Source organism: Perca fluviatilis, chromosome 5 (assembly GCF_010015445.1).
Source record: "Perca fluviatilis chromosome 5, GENO_Pfluv_1.0, whole genome shotgun sequence".
Classification (NCBI taxonomy): domain Eukaryota; kingdom Metazoa; phylum Chordata; class Actinopteri; order Perciformes; family Percidae; genus Perca; species Perca fluviatilis.
In genome coordinates, this window is record NC_053116.1 from 10,506,456 (window position 1) to 10,525,084 (window position 18,629).

An 18,629-nucleotide genomic window follows, 5' to 3' on the forward strand; every position below is an offset into this window, starting at 1 on the left:
TGTCTTATGAAGTCTTCTCACTTACAGTTTGCCTGATCCGCTAGCTGCCTACCCCCTGAATACACCTTGAAAAAGCCTGGTCCCGGGAGACAACACAGGGGTCATAAACGTCAAAGAAACACTAGGGCCACAGGCTGTGCACCAAAATACAACAAGCCACATTTGCAGCAGCTACTGTCGGATACAACTCACGCTACCCCGATTTAATGAGCCATTCGCTGTTTCACTGTACCGGCCGTGTGTACTTACTGTAGACTTGCGTGGCTTCATCTTTGAGACAAGCATACGCTGCCTACTGGCAGGATCAAGCAGCTATTGGATGAACTGGGGTGGTGATGGCACAGTGGAAATGACACATGCCTTTGGTGTGGGAGACAAGGGTTCGATTCCCACTGCGATACATCAACCAATGTGTCCCTGAGCAAGACACTTAACTCCTAGTTGCTCCAGAGGCGTGCAACCTCTGACATATATAGCAAATGTAAGTCGCTTAGGATAAAAGCATCAGCTAAATGACATGTAATGTAATGTCATTGCTGTGAATCTCGTTTTAGACGCTCAGAGAATGAATCCCTCTGACTTTGCTGATCCGCTGACTCCTATTACACCACCAGCAAGTCAAAGTGTACAAAATATTGTGCAGACATCCATGGTTTCTAGAATATGTACCCTTCTGACTTTAGTAAACCTCTAGTCTCGCATTGGCAGACCTATCTCCACAGCGCTGTGCAGTAAGGTCTGGCTAGTCCACGCAGCATTCTGGGAGAGGAGAAAAAAAAATACTATGGGTCTGTTTGCATTTCTTTAAACCAATCACAATCGTCTTGGGCGGCGCTAAGCTCCGGACGCAGCGACGGTGGCTCTGCTAAATAGTCTCTGGAAGGAACTTGTTTCGGTGGAACATTTGCACCACATAAGAAAAAAACAAAAGCAACATTAAATGAAGTAAATTGTTCACACAATACAGTAACATGAGCTATTTAAATTAGCGGATACATGGTTACACCTCATTTGTTCTTACCAGTGTATCTCCGTGTACTTCATCCACAGCAATCCCACCAATCGGTCCCGAATCGTCCCAGTTAGAGAGGAAATGCCGTAAACATATTCTTTGTAAATCTTTACACTCATTCCCAGGTAGAACCAAGCAGGCCTGCCTTATTACACGATCCATATTTTTCTTAAAACTTGCCGTTTTCAGCGTGTAACGCTGCTCGGAGGTTCCCGTTAATGTTGCTCGATGCAACCGGAGTTTAAAGTTAACTCAAAGAAAGCGGAAAATGAGGGACATCCGGTGGAACTTCCGGCGGCACCGGAACAATCCCGCAAATGAACGGTTGTCGATATAGACTAGTAAGCCGCTGACGTTTCCCCGAGCGCCACCATGAGGTTAAGATTTGTGGTTTTGTGCAACGCTTTGTTACTTCAAAGTGATGTCTTGATGTTGGGTTTATTGAAGAAGTGCTTGTCAAACATGCAAACACAACAGGTTGTCTTTTCTCTGGCTTTCCCTGTCTCAGTTATACCTCACAAGATCGGCCGTATTATCGAGGGCAGCCCGACAGACCGTATAGGTCAGATGAAGGTGGGAGACCGGATCTCTGCCGTCAACGGGCGCTCCATCATGGAGCTGTCGCACAACGATATCGTCCAGCTCATCAAGGACGCCGGCAACTCGGTCACCCTCACCGTCGTTCCTGAAGATGGTAGGTTGGCAGAGAACGTCTCAGTCCCGTGAAGCTGATTTCCAGAATGAATATTTTAGGAGATAATGGGAATGTTAAAGCACTTCTGAAGTAACCGAAGCAAGCAAGTGCAGTTTATGTACATAAAACCTTTCACAGACACCAGTCACAAAGTGCTTCACAGTCAAAAAAATACAGCAAAAATAACACACACACACACACACACATACACACACTCTACAGGTCAAAAGTTTGGACACACCTCATTCAATGCGTTTCCTTTATTTTCATGACTATTTACATTGTAGATTCTCACTGAAGGCCTCAGATCTATGAATGAACACATGGAATTATGTACTTAACAAAAAAGTGTGAAATAACTGAAAACATGTCTTTTATTCTAGTTTCTTCAAAGTAGCCACCCTTTGCTCTGATTACTGCTTTTACACACTCTTGGCATTCTCTTGATGAGCTTCAAGAGGTAGTCACCTGAAATGGTTTTCCAACAGTCTTGAAGGAGTTCCCAGAGATGCTTAGCACTTGTTGGCCCTTTTGCCTTCACTCTGCGGTCCAGCTCACCCCAAACCATCTCGATTGGGTTCAGGTCCGGGGACTGTGGAGGCCAGGTCATCTGGCGCAGCACTCCATCACTCTCCTTCTTGGTTAAATAGCCCTTACACAGCCTGGAGGTGTGTTTGGTGTCATTGTCCTGTTGAAAAATAAATGATGGTCCAACTAAACGCAAACCGGATGGGATGGCCCCACACCATCACACCTCCTCCTCCATGCTTCACGGTGGGAACCAGGCATGTAGAATCCATCCGTTCACCTTTTCTGCGTCGCACAAAGACACGGCGGTTGGAACCAAAGATCTCAAATTTGGACTCATCAGACCAAAGCACAGATTTCCACTGGTCTAATGTCCATTCCTTGTGTTTCTTGGCCCAAACAAATCTCTTCTGCTTGTTGCCTCTCCTTAGCAGTGGTTTCCTAGCAACTATTTGACCATGAAGGCCTGATTCGCGCAGGCTCCTCTTAACAGTTGTTCTAGAGATGTGTCTGCTGCTAGAACTCTTGTGTGGCATTCATCTGGTCTCTAATCTGAGCTGCTGTTAACTTGCGATTTCTGAGGCTGGTGACTCGGATGAACTTATCCTCCGCAGCAGAGGTGACTCTTGGTGTTCCTTTCCTGGGGCGGTCCTCATGTGAGCCAGGTCCTCATGTGAGCCAGGTCCTCATGTGAGCCAGTTTCGTTGTAGCGCTTGATGGTTTTTGCGACTGCACTTGGGGACACATTCAAAGTTTTCGCAATTTTCCAGACTGACTGACCTTCATTTGTTAAAGTAATGATGGCCACTCGTTTCTCTTTACTTAGCTGATTGGTTCTTGCCATAATATGAATTCTAACAGTTGTCCAATAGGGCTGTCGGCTGTGTATCAACCTGACTTCTGCACAACACAACTGATGGTCCCAACCCCATTAATAAGGGAAAAAATTCCACTAATTAACCCTGACAAGACACACCTGTGAAGTGAAAACCATTTCAGGTGACTACCTCATGAAGCTCATTGAGAGAACACCAAGGGTTTGCAGCGCTATCAAAAAAGCAAAGGGTGGCTACTTTGACGAATCTAAAATATAAGAAATGTTTTCAGTTATTTCACACTTTTTTAAGTACATAATTCCATATGTGTTCATTCATAGTATTGATGCCTTAAGTGAGAATCTACAATGTAAATAGTCATGAAAATAGAGACATTGAATGAGAAGGTGTGTCCAAACCTTTGTACTGTATGTATGTATGTATGTATGTATGTATGTATGTATGTATGTATGAAGCAGGAAAAATGTATGTAGGGGTGTAAATCACAAGTTTTATCGCGATATTGATTTTTGTTTTAATTTTCTTTCTTTTTTTTGACAACGATGCACTATTTGCTGATATCTAAAAGTCTGTCATGACACAATTTTGATTTAATTTAGGGGCCTGCGATCGATAGGAGACGATATCATACGCCCATTGAACACTGTTACACTTAGAGCAACTCAGAAAAGGAACAAAAATATGATTTGACAATTTTGTTACGGAGCTCTTTGAGACATTTAAACAATATTTTTAGTAAGAAGAATAGAAATGTGGGAATCTAAAATAAAGATGACAGACAGATGACAGACAGATGTTATAACGATATTTTCACCCTGCATTGATAATATTGGATCGCGGATCATTGAATCGATTTATCGATTAGGGGTGTTAAAATGAATCATGGCATCAATGCATCGCGATGCGGACCTTGACAATTCTGCATCGATGCGGTGACAGACCATAACCGATTATTGCCTACTGATGTTGTTTTGTTTTTGTTTTTTTCTGGTCGCTGCTTTTTTAGTTTTTTGCCTTTTTAGTCTGTTGTTCAGACTCCGCTACATTCAGGAAGTGTCCTTTTTTTAAGAGCAGATAAAATAAAAAGGGGAGTTCATATATATCGGACTACTGGAATTTGAAACGATGTGACTTATCGGGATATCTATTTGAATCGTTGTCAGGATAATCGTAATCGAATCATGAGACCAGTGAAGATTCACAGCCCTAGGATCGATACACCCCTACTTTAAAGTAGTCGAAAGGAGGTTTTAGGATTGAGTATTTGCTTCATGGCGTCCATTGTCAGATCACAAGCTGCTTGTCATTCTAAACTGGTGTGTTGTGTGAATTGTTTTCTCCACAGACAGCGCTCCTCCATCTGGAACCAATTCAGCCAAGCAGAGCCCTTCAGCACAACACAGAGCTATGGGCCAACAGCCTCCCAGCTATCCTGACAGGTACAGTGGTGGTCCAATTGTCAATTATTTTGAAAATTGGTTAATTAATTGATAACGTTAGCTAAGGTCTAAGACGTATGAAATTGTAATTATAGAAGTGATTATTGGTCGGACTATATATTTTAAATTTTTTACGATTAATTGTACAGCAACATTTTGAATTGTTAGAGCTCTGATATGATACGCTTGCCAGCATCCCTCTCAAACACAGAGTCCATTGGAGACCGTCTTAATACAGGTTCTTCCACTTAAATAAAAAATGAGCCATAAACTAGCCCCGATCCTCTCAAAGCAAGGCTCTGGGGGGTTTGTGCTACAATGTGGTCCATTAGCATCTCTTGTGGCCCGCATTCTCCTCGTTAACCAGAAAGACCGAAAATCCCCTTTTATGCTCACCGTTTGGATGGCCAAGCAAAGAAAAAGAGACAGATTAATGAGGGAGTCTCACTTCCTCTTTGATCTTTCTTTTTGAACAGGATTACCTGTGTCGGGACGTTTTAATCCATTGCTGCAGCGGCAGCAATTCTCAAACCATGATTTCTCGCCCTCAGCCGCTCGGTCTTGTCTGCCTATGAGCGTGTGTTCCCCTTCTCCTCATTTAGCCCTCTGTCCAGGGTGCAATTTGTGGAAAAAAAGGCAGAGGAGGGGATGTTTTTTTGATCACACACAACAAAACGTGAAAAAAAATTACTCCTCAATACCATGGTATATGGTGCCATGGTATCGACACTCGACCAGGCATACCAAAACACGTATTTATGACCTTCAATATCCAATGGAAAATAATCTCAAAATTAGGGCTGCACAATATATCATTTTGTTATCGTCATCGCAGTATTAGTCTCGCTTTGCCAGACCATCCACGCGCTGCGTAGTGAAGGAAGGTCTGACTACTCCACACAGCATGCCGGGATGGGAGAAAAACCTGCTGTGGTTTATTGGCATTTCTCTAAACCAATCGTCATCGGTGGCGCTAAGCGCCGGACGGAGCCGCTGTGAAATAGTCATGCGAGAGAAAACTCGGGGAAAAGATTTACCCTGCAGAGATCTGAGGAGCAGTTAACCATAGTCCTCAGAAATCCACCGGAGGTTAAAATTCCAACACAAAGAAAGCGGAAGGTAACAGACATACGTGCATCCGGCGGAATTTCCGGCGGCACCGGAGCAATCCCGGAAGTGGAACGTCGTGGATGTAGACTATTGCAATATTAGCTGGCGCAATAAACACATCGCGAAAGGCTGCGACATATCGCGAAAGACACTCGGATTGTTTTTATCAGTAGAAAAACAAAAATTGTACTAGTATGTAGAAAAGGGGAAATCCCCCCCCCACCTTTGCAAATCGCACGCTGCCTCCGTCCATTCCTCAGCAGCAGCCCCCCTCTCTCGTCTGTGTCTAATCTCCAACACATGCCTTGGGTCAGCCCAGGCTACAGCATCAAGTGTGTAAACACTTCTCCACGCCAGAGCCGCTAAGAAGGCCTAGACTCTTTAGATTAGGGCGTGAGCACAGTAAAGTTCCCGCTGAGGCATTGTAATGAGCTCGGCGAAGCATTAAAGTATGCCCCCGTTATCTGCCGCTGAACTGTATAAGCAGCACGGCTCTGTGAAGGATTTAGGTCTGCACTGTAATACGAAACCAAACAGAAAGAGGCTCACGCTGCTGTAATGAAGGGGCGGCGGTGTGCGCGTCCTGCTGGACTCTAGGGCTGCTAAATATTGTACTTTTTACTCCACTACATTAATCTGACAGCTTTAGTTACTAGCTACTTTGCACAGAAAACACACGTAGTTTATATAATGTTTTATTATAAATTAAACTGCCCAACAATTTAACGGCCTACAAGTCCAGCAGAGCAAAGCCCGACACAAGTGTCTTTTGCTAGTTTAAGACCGACGCAGTTGTCAATTTCCCGTCCAGCATTTAAATATAAAATGCACCTGCGCCCATCTGTGCGCCCATGGGCGTGCTGGGCTTACAGGGAGGTGTGTTAAGGTGAATTCTGGGCGTATTGCTATCTTGAGGCAGCAGGAAGTGATCGCGCCATTGACCATCAAAAACCTGGTCTAAAGTCAAGTTCATTGTTATTTTAACAGCAAATTAGTAAAATGTGCCTAGGCTCATGCACAGCGCACGCACACTATGTTTGTTACACACACACAGGGAAGCGCAGCAGCACACACACATGCAAAAGATTGGAAATAAAAATATTTCGGTGCAAATTCGCCATCATAAAAGCAATGCGCAAAGGTCCAAACGTGCCTGGCTTTTAAAGGGAATGGGAGATGACGCTCTGAATGGTTTATTCCATGTTACGCCCAAAACACACCTATTCATGAAGACACTAAGTACAACCCTTTAGAACCATGCGCCCGGACCCTTTTTTTAGCAAAAGTGGATCTGGACACGCCCTAAACGCACCTGCGCGCCAGGCGCTTCACGCCGTGGGCTTAGATCGTTATAATAGGGCCCTTTTTAAGTACATTTTCCTGATGATACTTACATACTCAAGTAAACATTTTCAATGCAGGACTTGTACTTGTAACAGAGTCATGTACAGTGTTGTAGTAGTTCTTTTAAGGATCTGAATACTTCTTACTTTCTTCTTATTCTCTACTCTCTTCACAATAGGAAGCATCTATAACTTGCATGTGCTGTAGCTCATATGCAGGCATTACTGCCAACATGACACAATAAGGTTGTCCAGCACTGAGTGCATACATTCTTATGTATTGTTTCCCCACAGCAGATAATCCTTCGCCTTGAGACAGGTCACAGATCTTGGATCAGTATTGTGAGCGCCTGAATATATTGAAATATACATATATACATTATATAAGTGTTGTATGTAACTGTATGTATTCATCATCAACCTGTATTTAGTTTTCTGAGGTACTATTGTGGGAAAGCTTTCATTTTCAGTGCGGCCGAGATTACACAAAATAAAAACACAATCCAATTTAGAACACACTACACCAGCAGTGCAGAAAGTGTAAAATACAATGACTGGAATAGAAACAAGGACATGCAAGTCCCTAAAACAACTATGTAAAAATAAATCCGATAAATAACAAAAGAATCAAGATCAAGGATATTTAAATTGCCAAAAAATAAATAAATTACAACTATAAGATCATTTTGAAACATACCAAAATTGTACCTTGTAATAATTGTTCTTTCTTTTATTGTTTCTCCACACTTGTATGTCTATTTTATATGCTATTCATGGGCTGCCTTTCAATTCTCATCTCAAGACGAGATATTGTGCCATATTCTCATAAAACGCAAACAAATGGATAAAGAAGTAAAACACGGGTAAATATATTTCATAGCTACAGCATGTGGGTCACATTATAACGTGTTTGTGTGATCTTTTCTGCGGTAGGAATGGTGACACTGAGATGAGGAACTCTTTCCCACCAAGAGAGATGGGAACACTCGTCACGTCAGGCTCTAAGCAGGTAAGACCACAGCTGAAATGATTAAGTGCTACTCAGTTTTACAGTTTATTATGTTTGTAATTTACTCATTCTGCTCTGGTGCCAATTGATCTCAATTAAAGCGTTAATCTGAAGGCTGTCCTTTTTAGGCCACTGGAATGAAATGCTCATGAACCGGGGATTTTCCGGGTTTGACTACAGCCTGGAACCGATGTTGTAGCATTGTAGTGCTGGGTTAGCCTAGAAATCTAGACGCACCCTAGTGGCAGCAAATTTATTTTGCAGCCAGGGTCAGTCTAGGCACTCTCCGTTGGCTTGCGAGCTGGAAAAAACAAATTTTGGTCAGGCCAATCACATCGTGTATAGAGTCGGTGGGCGGGCTTATGGCCGCTGCTGCTGGGAACAGCGGTCTTCTGGAAGACTTGGAGATCAGCTTTTCTTTGAGAAAAGAACAAAGAACGGCACAGAAGTCATTCTTAAAAAAGGAAGATGTGTTCGGAGTTTTGCCGACCGGATACAGCAAAAGTGTAATCTATCAACTAGCTCTGCTACCTTCTTAGTTGCTCTGCCTGGTTGTAGCGCTATCCTATTGCGTGCAGAGGGAATTTGAAAGACAACCGTTTATCCCGCCCCTCGGATTGAGCTCCTTCAATGGTGAGTTCCCAGACCCGACATCTTGATGTGGGTCTGGCTTGTCAGGCTAGGGCTGCGTATCAAATGCAATACTTTTATATAGAGTATCAAAAATGCCTCGTCATTCAATACTCAATTTCAATTACTAAGGAGTAAATCTCATCGGCCATATGAGTGATCCTATGAGTGTGGAAAAATACCGCCCACCCCCAGAATTTAAACCATGGCTGGAACTTATGTCAGAAATCTTATCGTATGAAAAGATACTGTGCAGTAATGTTGTAATTTCTTTTTGTTTTTATAAAATTGGTATCGAAAAAATTATCTTTTTAAGGACCGGTATCAAAGTCACGGTATTGGTATCGCTGCTGGTACAGAACAATTTTTTTTACGATACCCGGCCCTAGTGGTTATGGAATTATACTTTTTTTTTTTTTTGTGCCTGTCAAGAAGTGCAACAGTCTGAAAAGCTGCCGTCGTTGTCTGTGAACTGCAGGGCTGTTTGGTGGTGGAGCTGGACCGCAGCCAGCGGGGCTTCGGCTTCAGTCTGAGAGGAGGGAAAGAGTACAACATGGGCCTGTTCATCCTGCGCCTGGCCGAGGACGGACCGGCTCTTAAAGACGGCAGGATACACGTGAGTTTTTTTTTTTTTTTAGTAAACTGGGTAATACTACTTTGCACTATTGCCTTTTAAATTAAAATTGATAGGTCTTACTCTGGGGGTTTCAATGTGTGACACTGTGGGCCGTCATCAGACAAAATCAAGACAACTGCGCCCGAAGTTAAAAGGTTTGGAATTTTTCCCTCCAATCGTTACATATTAGGGCTGTCAAAATGAACGCGTTTATAACAGCCACTCATTTTTTTGAAGTTGACAATCAGGTTCTGTGATTTCGCCCGTAGTTCGGGAAATCCGGACGCTGCAGCAGTTACGTTGTGGACGGTGCTGCCAACGTGGCGACTTTCTCTCTAGATTTAGCGACTTGTCAGACCCTCTTAGCGACTTCTGGTTTATTCCCATGCATGCAGTCCACAGATCCTGCGCAGCGGAGATGAGACAGAACGGAACGAGAGCAGGTCTTGCGTGTCTTATAGTACATCCATGAATGGGAGTGGATGGCTAGCACGAACAACAGAAATAAATAGCTTCTTTTGAACGTCATGTTGAGTTCCAAAGCCCTTCCAGATGGTTCTCTCCACAAGAATATTAGTTATTAACGAGTTAAGTTATTTGAATGTACTGTTGATACGAATTCGGTTAACACCGGAGTAGTCAAGTTGTCAAATACAACTTGAGCATTAAAAACTTTAAAAAAATATTTTTTAAAGTACATCTAGAAAGGATAGGTTGATTGACAGGTGTGTGTGTGTGTGTGTGTGTGTGTGTGTGTGAGAGAGATTGCATTTTTGGAAAGTGGCAAAGTTCTATGTCGAATTAGCTACTAGCGGTTTCTCTTTTTGTAATGTAGGCCTACCATCCAACTATCACTGGATACTTTTTCTTTGATACTGAAGAAAACTTAAAAACGTGATGATTTGGGGCGCTCCGGTCGCTCACCTGGTTGAGCGTGCGCCCCATGTACAGTTCCAAGGCCCAGTCCTTACTGCAGTGGCCGCAGGTTGGAAACCAACCCACGTGCATGTCATCCCCTCTATCCCCCCCTTTCCGGTCTCCAGCTGTCCTCTAAAATAAATGCTACAAAAAAATAGTCCTCATCATGTAGGTTCTAGAATAATGAGGAGCTTTTTTTTTTTTTTTTTTTGTATTGACATCAGGAAAATGATATCCTCAGGAAGTCTAAGTCACACTGAAAATAAGTCTTCAGATTGTGACTTTCACTGTTGGAGTCTGATTTTCTGACCCAAATTGCCGCAATTGGGCGATAAGGGTTTTAAAGTACCTTAACTGGCTCCATCAGCTGTGTGCCACAGCCTCGGCTGAACCACAAGAACCTACTTCCTGTTGTTTTGAGAACACCGGCATGCACCCGTCCCTTTCCCCTCATTTAGTATTTCTGCCTCAGGTCCCTCCCACTGTGTCCCACCTGATTGTTTGTAAAATGTGAGGATTTTTTGGCATTGAGTACTTTTTACTTGATGATACTTACATACTTTTACTAAAGTGACATTTTTAACCCTTGTGTTGTCTTCCCGTTGACCATGCAACGTTTTTCTGGGTCTAAAAATTAAAACAATTTGGTCGTCTTTTTCAACACTTTTGTCACTTTTCCCTGAAGTTTTTTCCACGTTTTTGTCACTTTTTTCCCCAATTTTTTGGGTCACCTTTTTCGATGTTTTTGTCTAATTTTTTTCTGCACTTTTTATTGGGTTTTTTCCCAAAATCTTTGTCACTTTTTTCAACGTTGTTTCATTTCTTTTTTTTCAAATGCTATAAAATTGAATTAAACACCCAAATTCAATGAAAGTAGTGAACTGATCATTTATTTTACTTTTTAAGCACGTTGTATGGAACCATTTACGTTATTTTTTCCTTTTTCTTTTGACCATTTGGTTGAAAGAATCCCAAATTGAAAACGGGTCAAATTTGACTCCAGGACAACAGGAGGGTTAATGCAGGACTTTAACTAACAAGGTGTTTTTTATGGTGTGCTGTTAAGTACTTTTACTAAAGTAAAGGATCTGAATGCTTTTTCTTCTTTTTTTTCCACCGCCGCAGGTTGGCGATCAGATAGTGGAGATCAACGGCGAGGCCACCCAGGGCATCACACACACTCGTGCTATTGAACTGATCCAAGCAGGAGGCAGTAAAGTTCACCTGCTGCTTCGGCCCGGCCAGGGCTTGGTCCCGGATCCCAGTGAGTGACCGCTGTCAGCCGCGTGCATGTACAGCATACACCTTGTTAGCACTGCATTTAGAGCTACGCTTTAGTAGCATATTTACCGTACATGTTTAGAAGCTGTTGTATGGATATGCGTGATAGCAGCAAGGCGCTGAGTTTGTTTTATTTTTTTTATTCTCATCCATGTGTTGCCAGCTTCTCTCTTCTTGACTTCTCTCTGCTGTCGTTCTCACTACTCCTATCTGGATCTACCTCTCGTGCTCATTATCTGCTCCTGTTTTCTGCATTGGCACGGCTGTCTATTTCTACCTATTTATCTTTTCCTCCTATAGGTCTGAACTCTTCTTCCACCCTGTGCTTCTACATGAAACCAGAGCATCAATAAAGGCCTCACTGCTTTTCTCGGTCTGTCCCTAATTACCTTGGTAAACCTTGTACTCCTTGTACTGTTGCCTTTGACCTCTCCTTTCAAAAGGGATTCATCTATCGGATTCAAAGGGTATCCTCGTTTGTTTGTTTTCAACCTGGACCTTATTTACCTAATGTATTTGTGCGTGTAAGTGACTGATGTGAACAACAATCTTTTAAATTGGTCCCGTATTGAGCGAGAACGCTGTGACCCCCGGCAGCCGCGAACCGGGCTGCAATGTAACCCTATGGGGCGATTTCGTCACCTAAACGTGCTGTTTTTGCCACTGACTGGTAGGGTTGGGTACCGAAACCCGGTTCCACTACGGAACCGGTTCCTATGCAGCCGGTAGGAATCGGACCGGATTAGAACGAAAATTTCGGTTCCTCACTTCGGTTCCACTAAATGTGTCGACTGAAATATTTTCCCTCTGCCGCTCCGAAACGGACGTAAAAATATCACGCTTTCTCTGTAGTCTACCGTTAGCCACCGTAAATGTAGGCTACTTTTAAAATGCCATATTTTCCCCTCTGGGCTCAACAAAACGGACGTAAAATCATATTAACCATTCACTTTACAGTTTTTCAAGAATCTGTTTAGGAATCGGAATTGTTTTAAAAGTACCGGTTCGGCATCGGAAAAAAAGTGTATTTTACGATGACGAACGTACGGTTTATTTACATGGAGTCTGGTGGGTTTGGCAATAGTGATTTCAGGGATGTTTTTATGTTTCAAAACCAGCCTGGTCTCACAGAATTCACAGAGCGTAGGTATATGTAAGGAGATAACATAAGCACAGGCTAATTATTGCTAACTAAAATGCTAGTTAACATCAGTAATTGAACCTAAACAGCTCATGTAAGTCGAAACTGCCTGCGAGCTTCTCCTGTACTATACGGTAATTCCTCTACTATGTGACACAATCGTTAGCCTATTTTTATAAAAACGTCTGCTACGGAGCCATAACGTGAGGTACAAGGTAATGGAGCCTTTTATACATTGTCGTGTTTCCTTAGAATTAAACAATGGACAAATAGAGTCTTTAAACGCTTCAGATGTAAAGTTATTCGCTGTCAAAGTGACGTCAAAATGAATGGCAGTCAGTGGAATGCTAACGGGAGGTGATCTCTTTGTAGCATCAACATGGCGCCATAGGAGGTTCGAGTTCTGAAGCGAAGCTTACCCCCTTGGGTGGTAGTGGTGGCACGGAATGTGTGAAAATTCCGTGTGGCCACCACGGAAAACCATGAGAAGCATTAGGAGCGATTACGGTAGCGAGTGGTATAAAAGCCCGAAAATCCACGTAGGCAGGTTGGTTTGGGTGGTGGATGGGTCAAACAACACAGGCCCTTCACCCAGGAGAGCGGGGATCGTGTCCCGCGTGTCACGTTTCCTAAACCCAACCGTCCCGTTGTTGTCCCGCGTCATGGAAACGTAAGCCCACCCACGACCTTTTCCTTAAGTTAGGGGGCCATGTTAATTTCGGAATTCTTCCGTGGGCCCGTCACGGAATATTTAGCGATTCCGTGAAACTGCCACCGATTTTGAGTTAAGGGGCCGTGTTCATTTCACGGAATTCTGTGAGGTCAGGTTGTTCAAAAAAGGATCTTACTCTTTGACAGACAGGTCTGTCTCTGTACGGATCCGTTCCATGATGTTGTCAGACACTTTGAACAACGACCTGAGCCCGTCTGTGGCAAAACGAGCACTTTGTGGGGGACGTAAATGGAAGGTCCGCAATTGCCCGACATCTTACATTGTAGCTTTGTTTCGCTTAATACTGGGCCAACTTCAAAGATTGTCGTTCCCGTCAGTCACTAAGACACAAAAACATGGGAAAATAGGGTCCAGGTTGGAGAAGAAAAAAAAAAACGAAGTTACTCTTTAAGTGTCGTTCTCTGTCCCTTCCCTCATCCCCATGATCAATCTGAAGAAGGAAAAAAAAAAAAGCGATCAGTTAGCAGAGTTCCTCTTCCCCCGGAGGGCTGAACCAAAGCAGTGAGTCCTCGAAGAATGAACAGACCTGCAGGAGCGCTGGGAGGCTTCAGAGCTCTGCAAGTCAATGTTTTGTTTTTAAGGGTATTGCAAAAAAAAAAAAACACCAACCTGGGATGCCACTGAACACACACACCTCATCCTGAATGAAGATGGAGGCCTGGAGAATAATCCCTAACTCCATATCGATCAGTGAGTGACGAGCGGTAAAAAGGATCCGTGTGCATTCACTGGCATCGACCTTTGAATCCAAAGACCACGTTTACCAACTGAATTTCTATGAGTTATCGCTCCTAGAAATCCAAAAGCTCATTTCAGCCCCACTTTAAGTTCATCACTCTTCTTTTCCTCGCTCTGGTTTTTCTGCTGCATAGATCTGCTCTCAATCACAGCTGTGCAATTCTTATCAGCACCCGGGGGTGGGGGGTGGGGGGTGGAATTGAAACGTCAGTGCTGGGTGAACGCTAGCACCTTTTTTCCATTGATGGCTGTGTCGCCGGCTGATGCATATCTCAAACAAGGCAAATGTTTAGAGCGAAATCGCCGAGGGTTATTACAGAAAGCGAGCGAGGCGGACATTTTTATTTATTTTTTTTCCACAATATGAGGATATTGTGCTTCTGTTGCATGACATGTTTAATCTTACTCTTTTTTTTTTATTGAATGTGTGAAATAACATTTTAGCTTATGCAGGCAGTGGTGGGAGAACTATTCACATCCTTTGCTTAGGTAAAAGGTACTAATACCGCACTGTAAAAATACTCTTACTGTTACAAGTAAAGGTCCTGCATTTAAAAAAAAAATGTTTTAAAAGTATTTTTGTTCATCAGGAAAATGTACTTAAAGGTGCAATATGTAATATTGTGTGTAATACTGGCAGCTAGCGGTTAAAATAGTTACTGCACTACCAATTGAAAATACTGGAGAGTCGTTTCCCCCGCCCCCTCCTGCCCAGACTCGAAGTTCACGGAGGTTGCCAGGCTGAGACCGCAGCATTCACAACAACGTTGCTAGACACTTTTCTCACATAGCCAGACATTACTCCACAGCACAGCGGAGTAGCTAACGGTAGATGCTAGTCTCACATAGCCAGACATTACTCCACAGCACAGCGGAGTAGCTAACGGTAGATGCTAGTCTCACATAGCCAGACATTACTCCACAGCACAGCGGAGTAGCTAACGGTAGATGCTAGTCTCACATAGCCAGACATTACTTCACAGCACAGCGGAGTAGCTAACGGTAGATGCTAGTCTCACATAGCCAGACATTACTCCACAGCACAGCGGAGTAGCTAACGTTAGATGCTGGCTATATTGACAGTCATAAAAGCCCGTGCTCACGCGGAGCTCTGTAACCAACTGACAGACACACTTTTTCGGCTTAAAATTACAGTATGAACCGCTAAAAACACAACAAGCTCACTGTCCTCTCCACACGCCAGTCAGGCACACTTCCTCGGCTTAGAATTACAATACGAAACGCTAAATATACCACTACCTTACCGACGGAACACACTTCATTGGCTTAGAATTATGGCAAAAATCGCTAAACACACTGCAAACTCACAGTCCTCTCTTTCCGATTTACAGCCCCTCCTCGGCTTGAAAATAACTCACCGTTGTCGGCTCCAGCCGCTGACGAGGCTACACGCTGTAAACAGCCGTGGGCTGCTTGCCTGGTTCTCCGGTAACGTTAACAGGTAGCAGGGTTAGCATGGCGGCGTTAGCCAGGACCAGTCGGGATCACTTTACTGGCTGTCTCAATTGTTTTTGCGAGTAACCAACTCGGGTACTCTAGCTATATAATTCAATGTGAGAACACAAATGTTGAAATGACAAAAAATGCCCCTAGTAGCTGTGATAAATTAGCCTGAAGCTATGCTTACCGGTTCAGGAGGAAATAAGCCAACTCTGCGTCCTTTTGGGCTCTAAGCTGTCTCCATCTTTCAAATACATCTCCATTATTTACCAGGGGGTTATGTCATGTCTCTGGTCACGCAACTGTTAGAAACATGCTGTTTTCTTTTTTTTAGGTCGGGTAGAATCTATCTCTGTTGATCCTGTTTGTTTGTTTGCTGCTTTCATGGCTGTACTACCGTTACAGCTGTAGCATGCTGGGTTTACGTTTTTACAGGTATATCTGGCAACCCGGCCTGGCTGTCAAACTGGGCCGTTGATAACAACACACAGATCAAAAAACATAAACATAAATTCCGTCACGGAATGTAAATTTCAAAAAGAAAAAATACTGAAATTAGCATTGTTGTCAGAAAAGATAGTATTTCAGTTTAACATGTTTCCTTAATATCTGATGAGGCATTGGTTTCATTTTTGGATTTATTACAGTACAAATATTACATATTGGACCTTTTAAAGTCATTAAAGTAAAAGTACTCAACGCAGAAAAATCACATTTTAGAAACTGGAAACGATCCAAGCGGTTCTGTTAATCAACTAAAGTGTTTAATGGGCTAATCATTTCAGCTGGACTTGTGGGCAGTTATATTGTAGGGTAGTTTAATTTATAATATGTGTTTTGTGTGCAACAATCTAAATGTGTAAAGTAACTAGTAACTCAAGCTGTTAGATGAATGTAGTGGAGTAAAAAGTACAATATTTCTCTCTGAAATGTAGAAGTAGAAAGTGGCGTGACAAGAAAAGACTCAGAATTGAAGTTGAGTACAGTACTTGAGTAAATGTACTCAGTTACATTCCAGCAGGGGATGCAGACCCCTGGAGTACATGCGTTTTCTTACTCCCCATTGCTTGTTTCTCAGGTTCAAAGGACAAAGTAACCATTCCAACCTCAAGCTTCCCCAGACTCTCTGTATCCGACGGCCAGTCGGCGCCGGCGTCCCCGTCCTCGGTCTCCCTCTCGGCCTCGGAACTGTCCCCATCTTCGCCCAAAACATCCGCCCCTGAGGAGTTCTCCGGGGGGGATCCCAGGGCGCCGGGGTCCCCTGGCGCCGGGCAGGAGCCCGCTAGGCAGGCTAACCGATCGAGGGGACAGCAGCTCTCTCACCAGAACCATAGGCGCACCACCAGCCCCAGCACCCACACCGGGAAAACCAGCAGGAGTGACTCCAAGACCTCCAGTCCCATGCGAGCCTCTGACGGCGGGGCAGATCGCCAAGAGCGCTCTCAGAGCCCCAGGAAAGCCGAGCGAGGCCACAGCGGATCCTTGGAGGATGTGGGGAAAGACCGAAAACCCCGAGGGCAGCAGAGAGACCACCGCTCCTCCAGCCCCAGGAAGAGCTCCAAGAGGGAGCCGGACCCCGCTGCGCCCCTGAAGAACCCGGAGGATCCCCAGAGCCCCCGGCGTCCAGCCGGCCAACAACCCAGCGCCGCCTCCAGAGAAGACCGGAGGTACATGGAGGAGGATGGGGCCTACTGGCAGGAGAGGGGGGCCCCAGAGAGCGGAGACAAAAGCTCGGGGACCGGCGAGCGCAAGAAGAGCAAAAGGGCCGAGCAAGAGGCAGCGGCACAGAAATCCCACTCGCAGGCTCCCAGGGAGAGGGCCGGTTCGGACGCCGACAGCGGCACCCTAAGCCGGAGGAGCAGAAGGGAGAAGGGGGACAAGGAACGTCAGGAAAGCAAGTACCATGGGCCGCCTGAAGAAGTGAACCGGAAGGATCCCAGAGGTTCGAGCAGTAGCATCCAGGACCCCAGCTGCAACGGGACCGCCACCAGCAAGAAGGCTCCCATCACCCCCGGTCCGTGGAAAGTTCCCAGTTCTGCGAAGATCCAGTCCCAGGCGGATATCTGATCTCCGATATCCTCCCAGGACTCTCTGCGAACATTAAGAGAAAGGTGAGCCACTAAAAGATGTACTTTTCAGGATGGAAGGATTAAAATTTTTGATTTTATAACGATCCACGGACAAAGCAGATCACTGTGTAACCAGCAATGTGGCTTCTCATGAATTTTTTTTTTTTTTAATTATATTTTTTCACCCAGTTTGCCTCGGTCAGTTTGCATCCAGCTGCTGACAGTACGTGCTCGCACCGACAGGAGTGTTTGTACTGTGCGGAGATGTGCGTCTAACAGGTTGGTTACCTGGTTATTTTTTTTTTCTTTTCTTTTCTTTTGGGATGCTACACTGAAGTCTATTGTGTGCCAATCAGAGACTCCGGTTATAAAGAAGCTGCTCCGTATTGCACTCACTGTGAGGCCGTTTGTGGTTAATGAGACGCACTGCTCTCCCTGTCTACCCGCCTCGATGAAGGATCCCGCTTTGATTTTTTATTATTTTTTTTGTGTCCCTTTTGAAGTTTTGAGACAGTCGCTCCGCTTTTCTTCCTGGCGAGATTGATTCAGCGTTGCTGTCACTAGAAAGCGCCGCCGGCGAGTTTCTCTTAAAAATCGTCCGCAAAAGGGTGCAACAGTGTCTTCTACTGTCCGTTTTTTTTTTTTTTATTCTTCTTTCCGAGAGCCAGACTAGAATTGTGAACTGTATGGGTGACTGTATTCATGCACATTAAACGACCCTCTGATCCCGCTGGCTTATCGGAGGGCAGACCGACTACCCCGGAGCTTTATATGCATCAATCAGCAGACCAGATACTTGTGGTTCTAGTTCTTAATGTTTGTTACATGTGTGTTGATATTAAAAAGCATAGTGTAATTTATTGAAATTATATGTGAGCAAAAAAACTGTTAGTACACATATCCATGTTGAGTCATTTCACTTTTGATGTGTTCTTAATGCTGGAAATAGAATGCGTAGATAAGCATTGTCACCTAAAAACAATAACCCTATGAAATCTATACATTCTATTTCTAAGATGTCGTGAAAAACGGTCACGTGAGCCCGATTCATGATGTGGTCTACTGTTAGCA

General features: G+C 44.1%; 1 protein-coding gene across 3 annotated transcripts in view; it reads left to right on the forward strand.

The window, feature by feature from the left end:
* Positions 1 to 18,629, forward strand: part of magi3a (membrane associated guanylate kinase, WW and PDZ domain containing 3a) — a 199,587-nt gene that overhangs the window by 179,708 nt on the left and 1,250 nt on the right. For 2 of the 3 annotated variants that reach the window (XM_039799829.1, XM_039799830.1), the window contains exons 16-21: positions 1,521 to 1,706; positions 4,416 to 4,509; positions 7,896 to 7,971; positions 9,080 to 9,217; positions 11,261 to 11,399; positions 16,568 to 18,629. The exon at positions 16,568 to 18,629 is cut by the window's right edge and continues 1,250 nt beyond it. In XM_039799829.1, the coding sequence (XP_039655763.1) occupies positions 1,521 to 1,706; positions 4,416 to 4,509; positions 7,896 to 7,971; positions 9,080 to 9,217; positions 11,261 to 11,399; positions 16,568 to 17,556 (1,622 nt within the window). In that variant the 3' untranslated portion in view covers positions 17,557 to 18,629. Of the gene's footprint in view, positions 1 to 1,520; positions 1,707 to 4,415; positions 4,510 to 7,895; positions 7,972 to 9,079; positions 9,218 to 11,260; positions 11,400 to 11,716; positions 11,790 to 16,567 lie in introns of all 3 variants that reach the window. The other variant, XM_039799831.1, reaches the window with a different exon arrangement.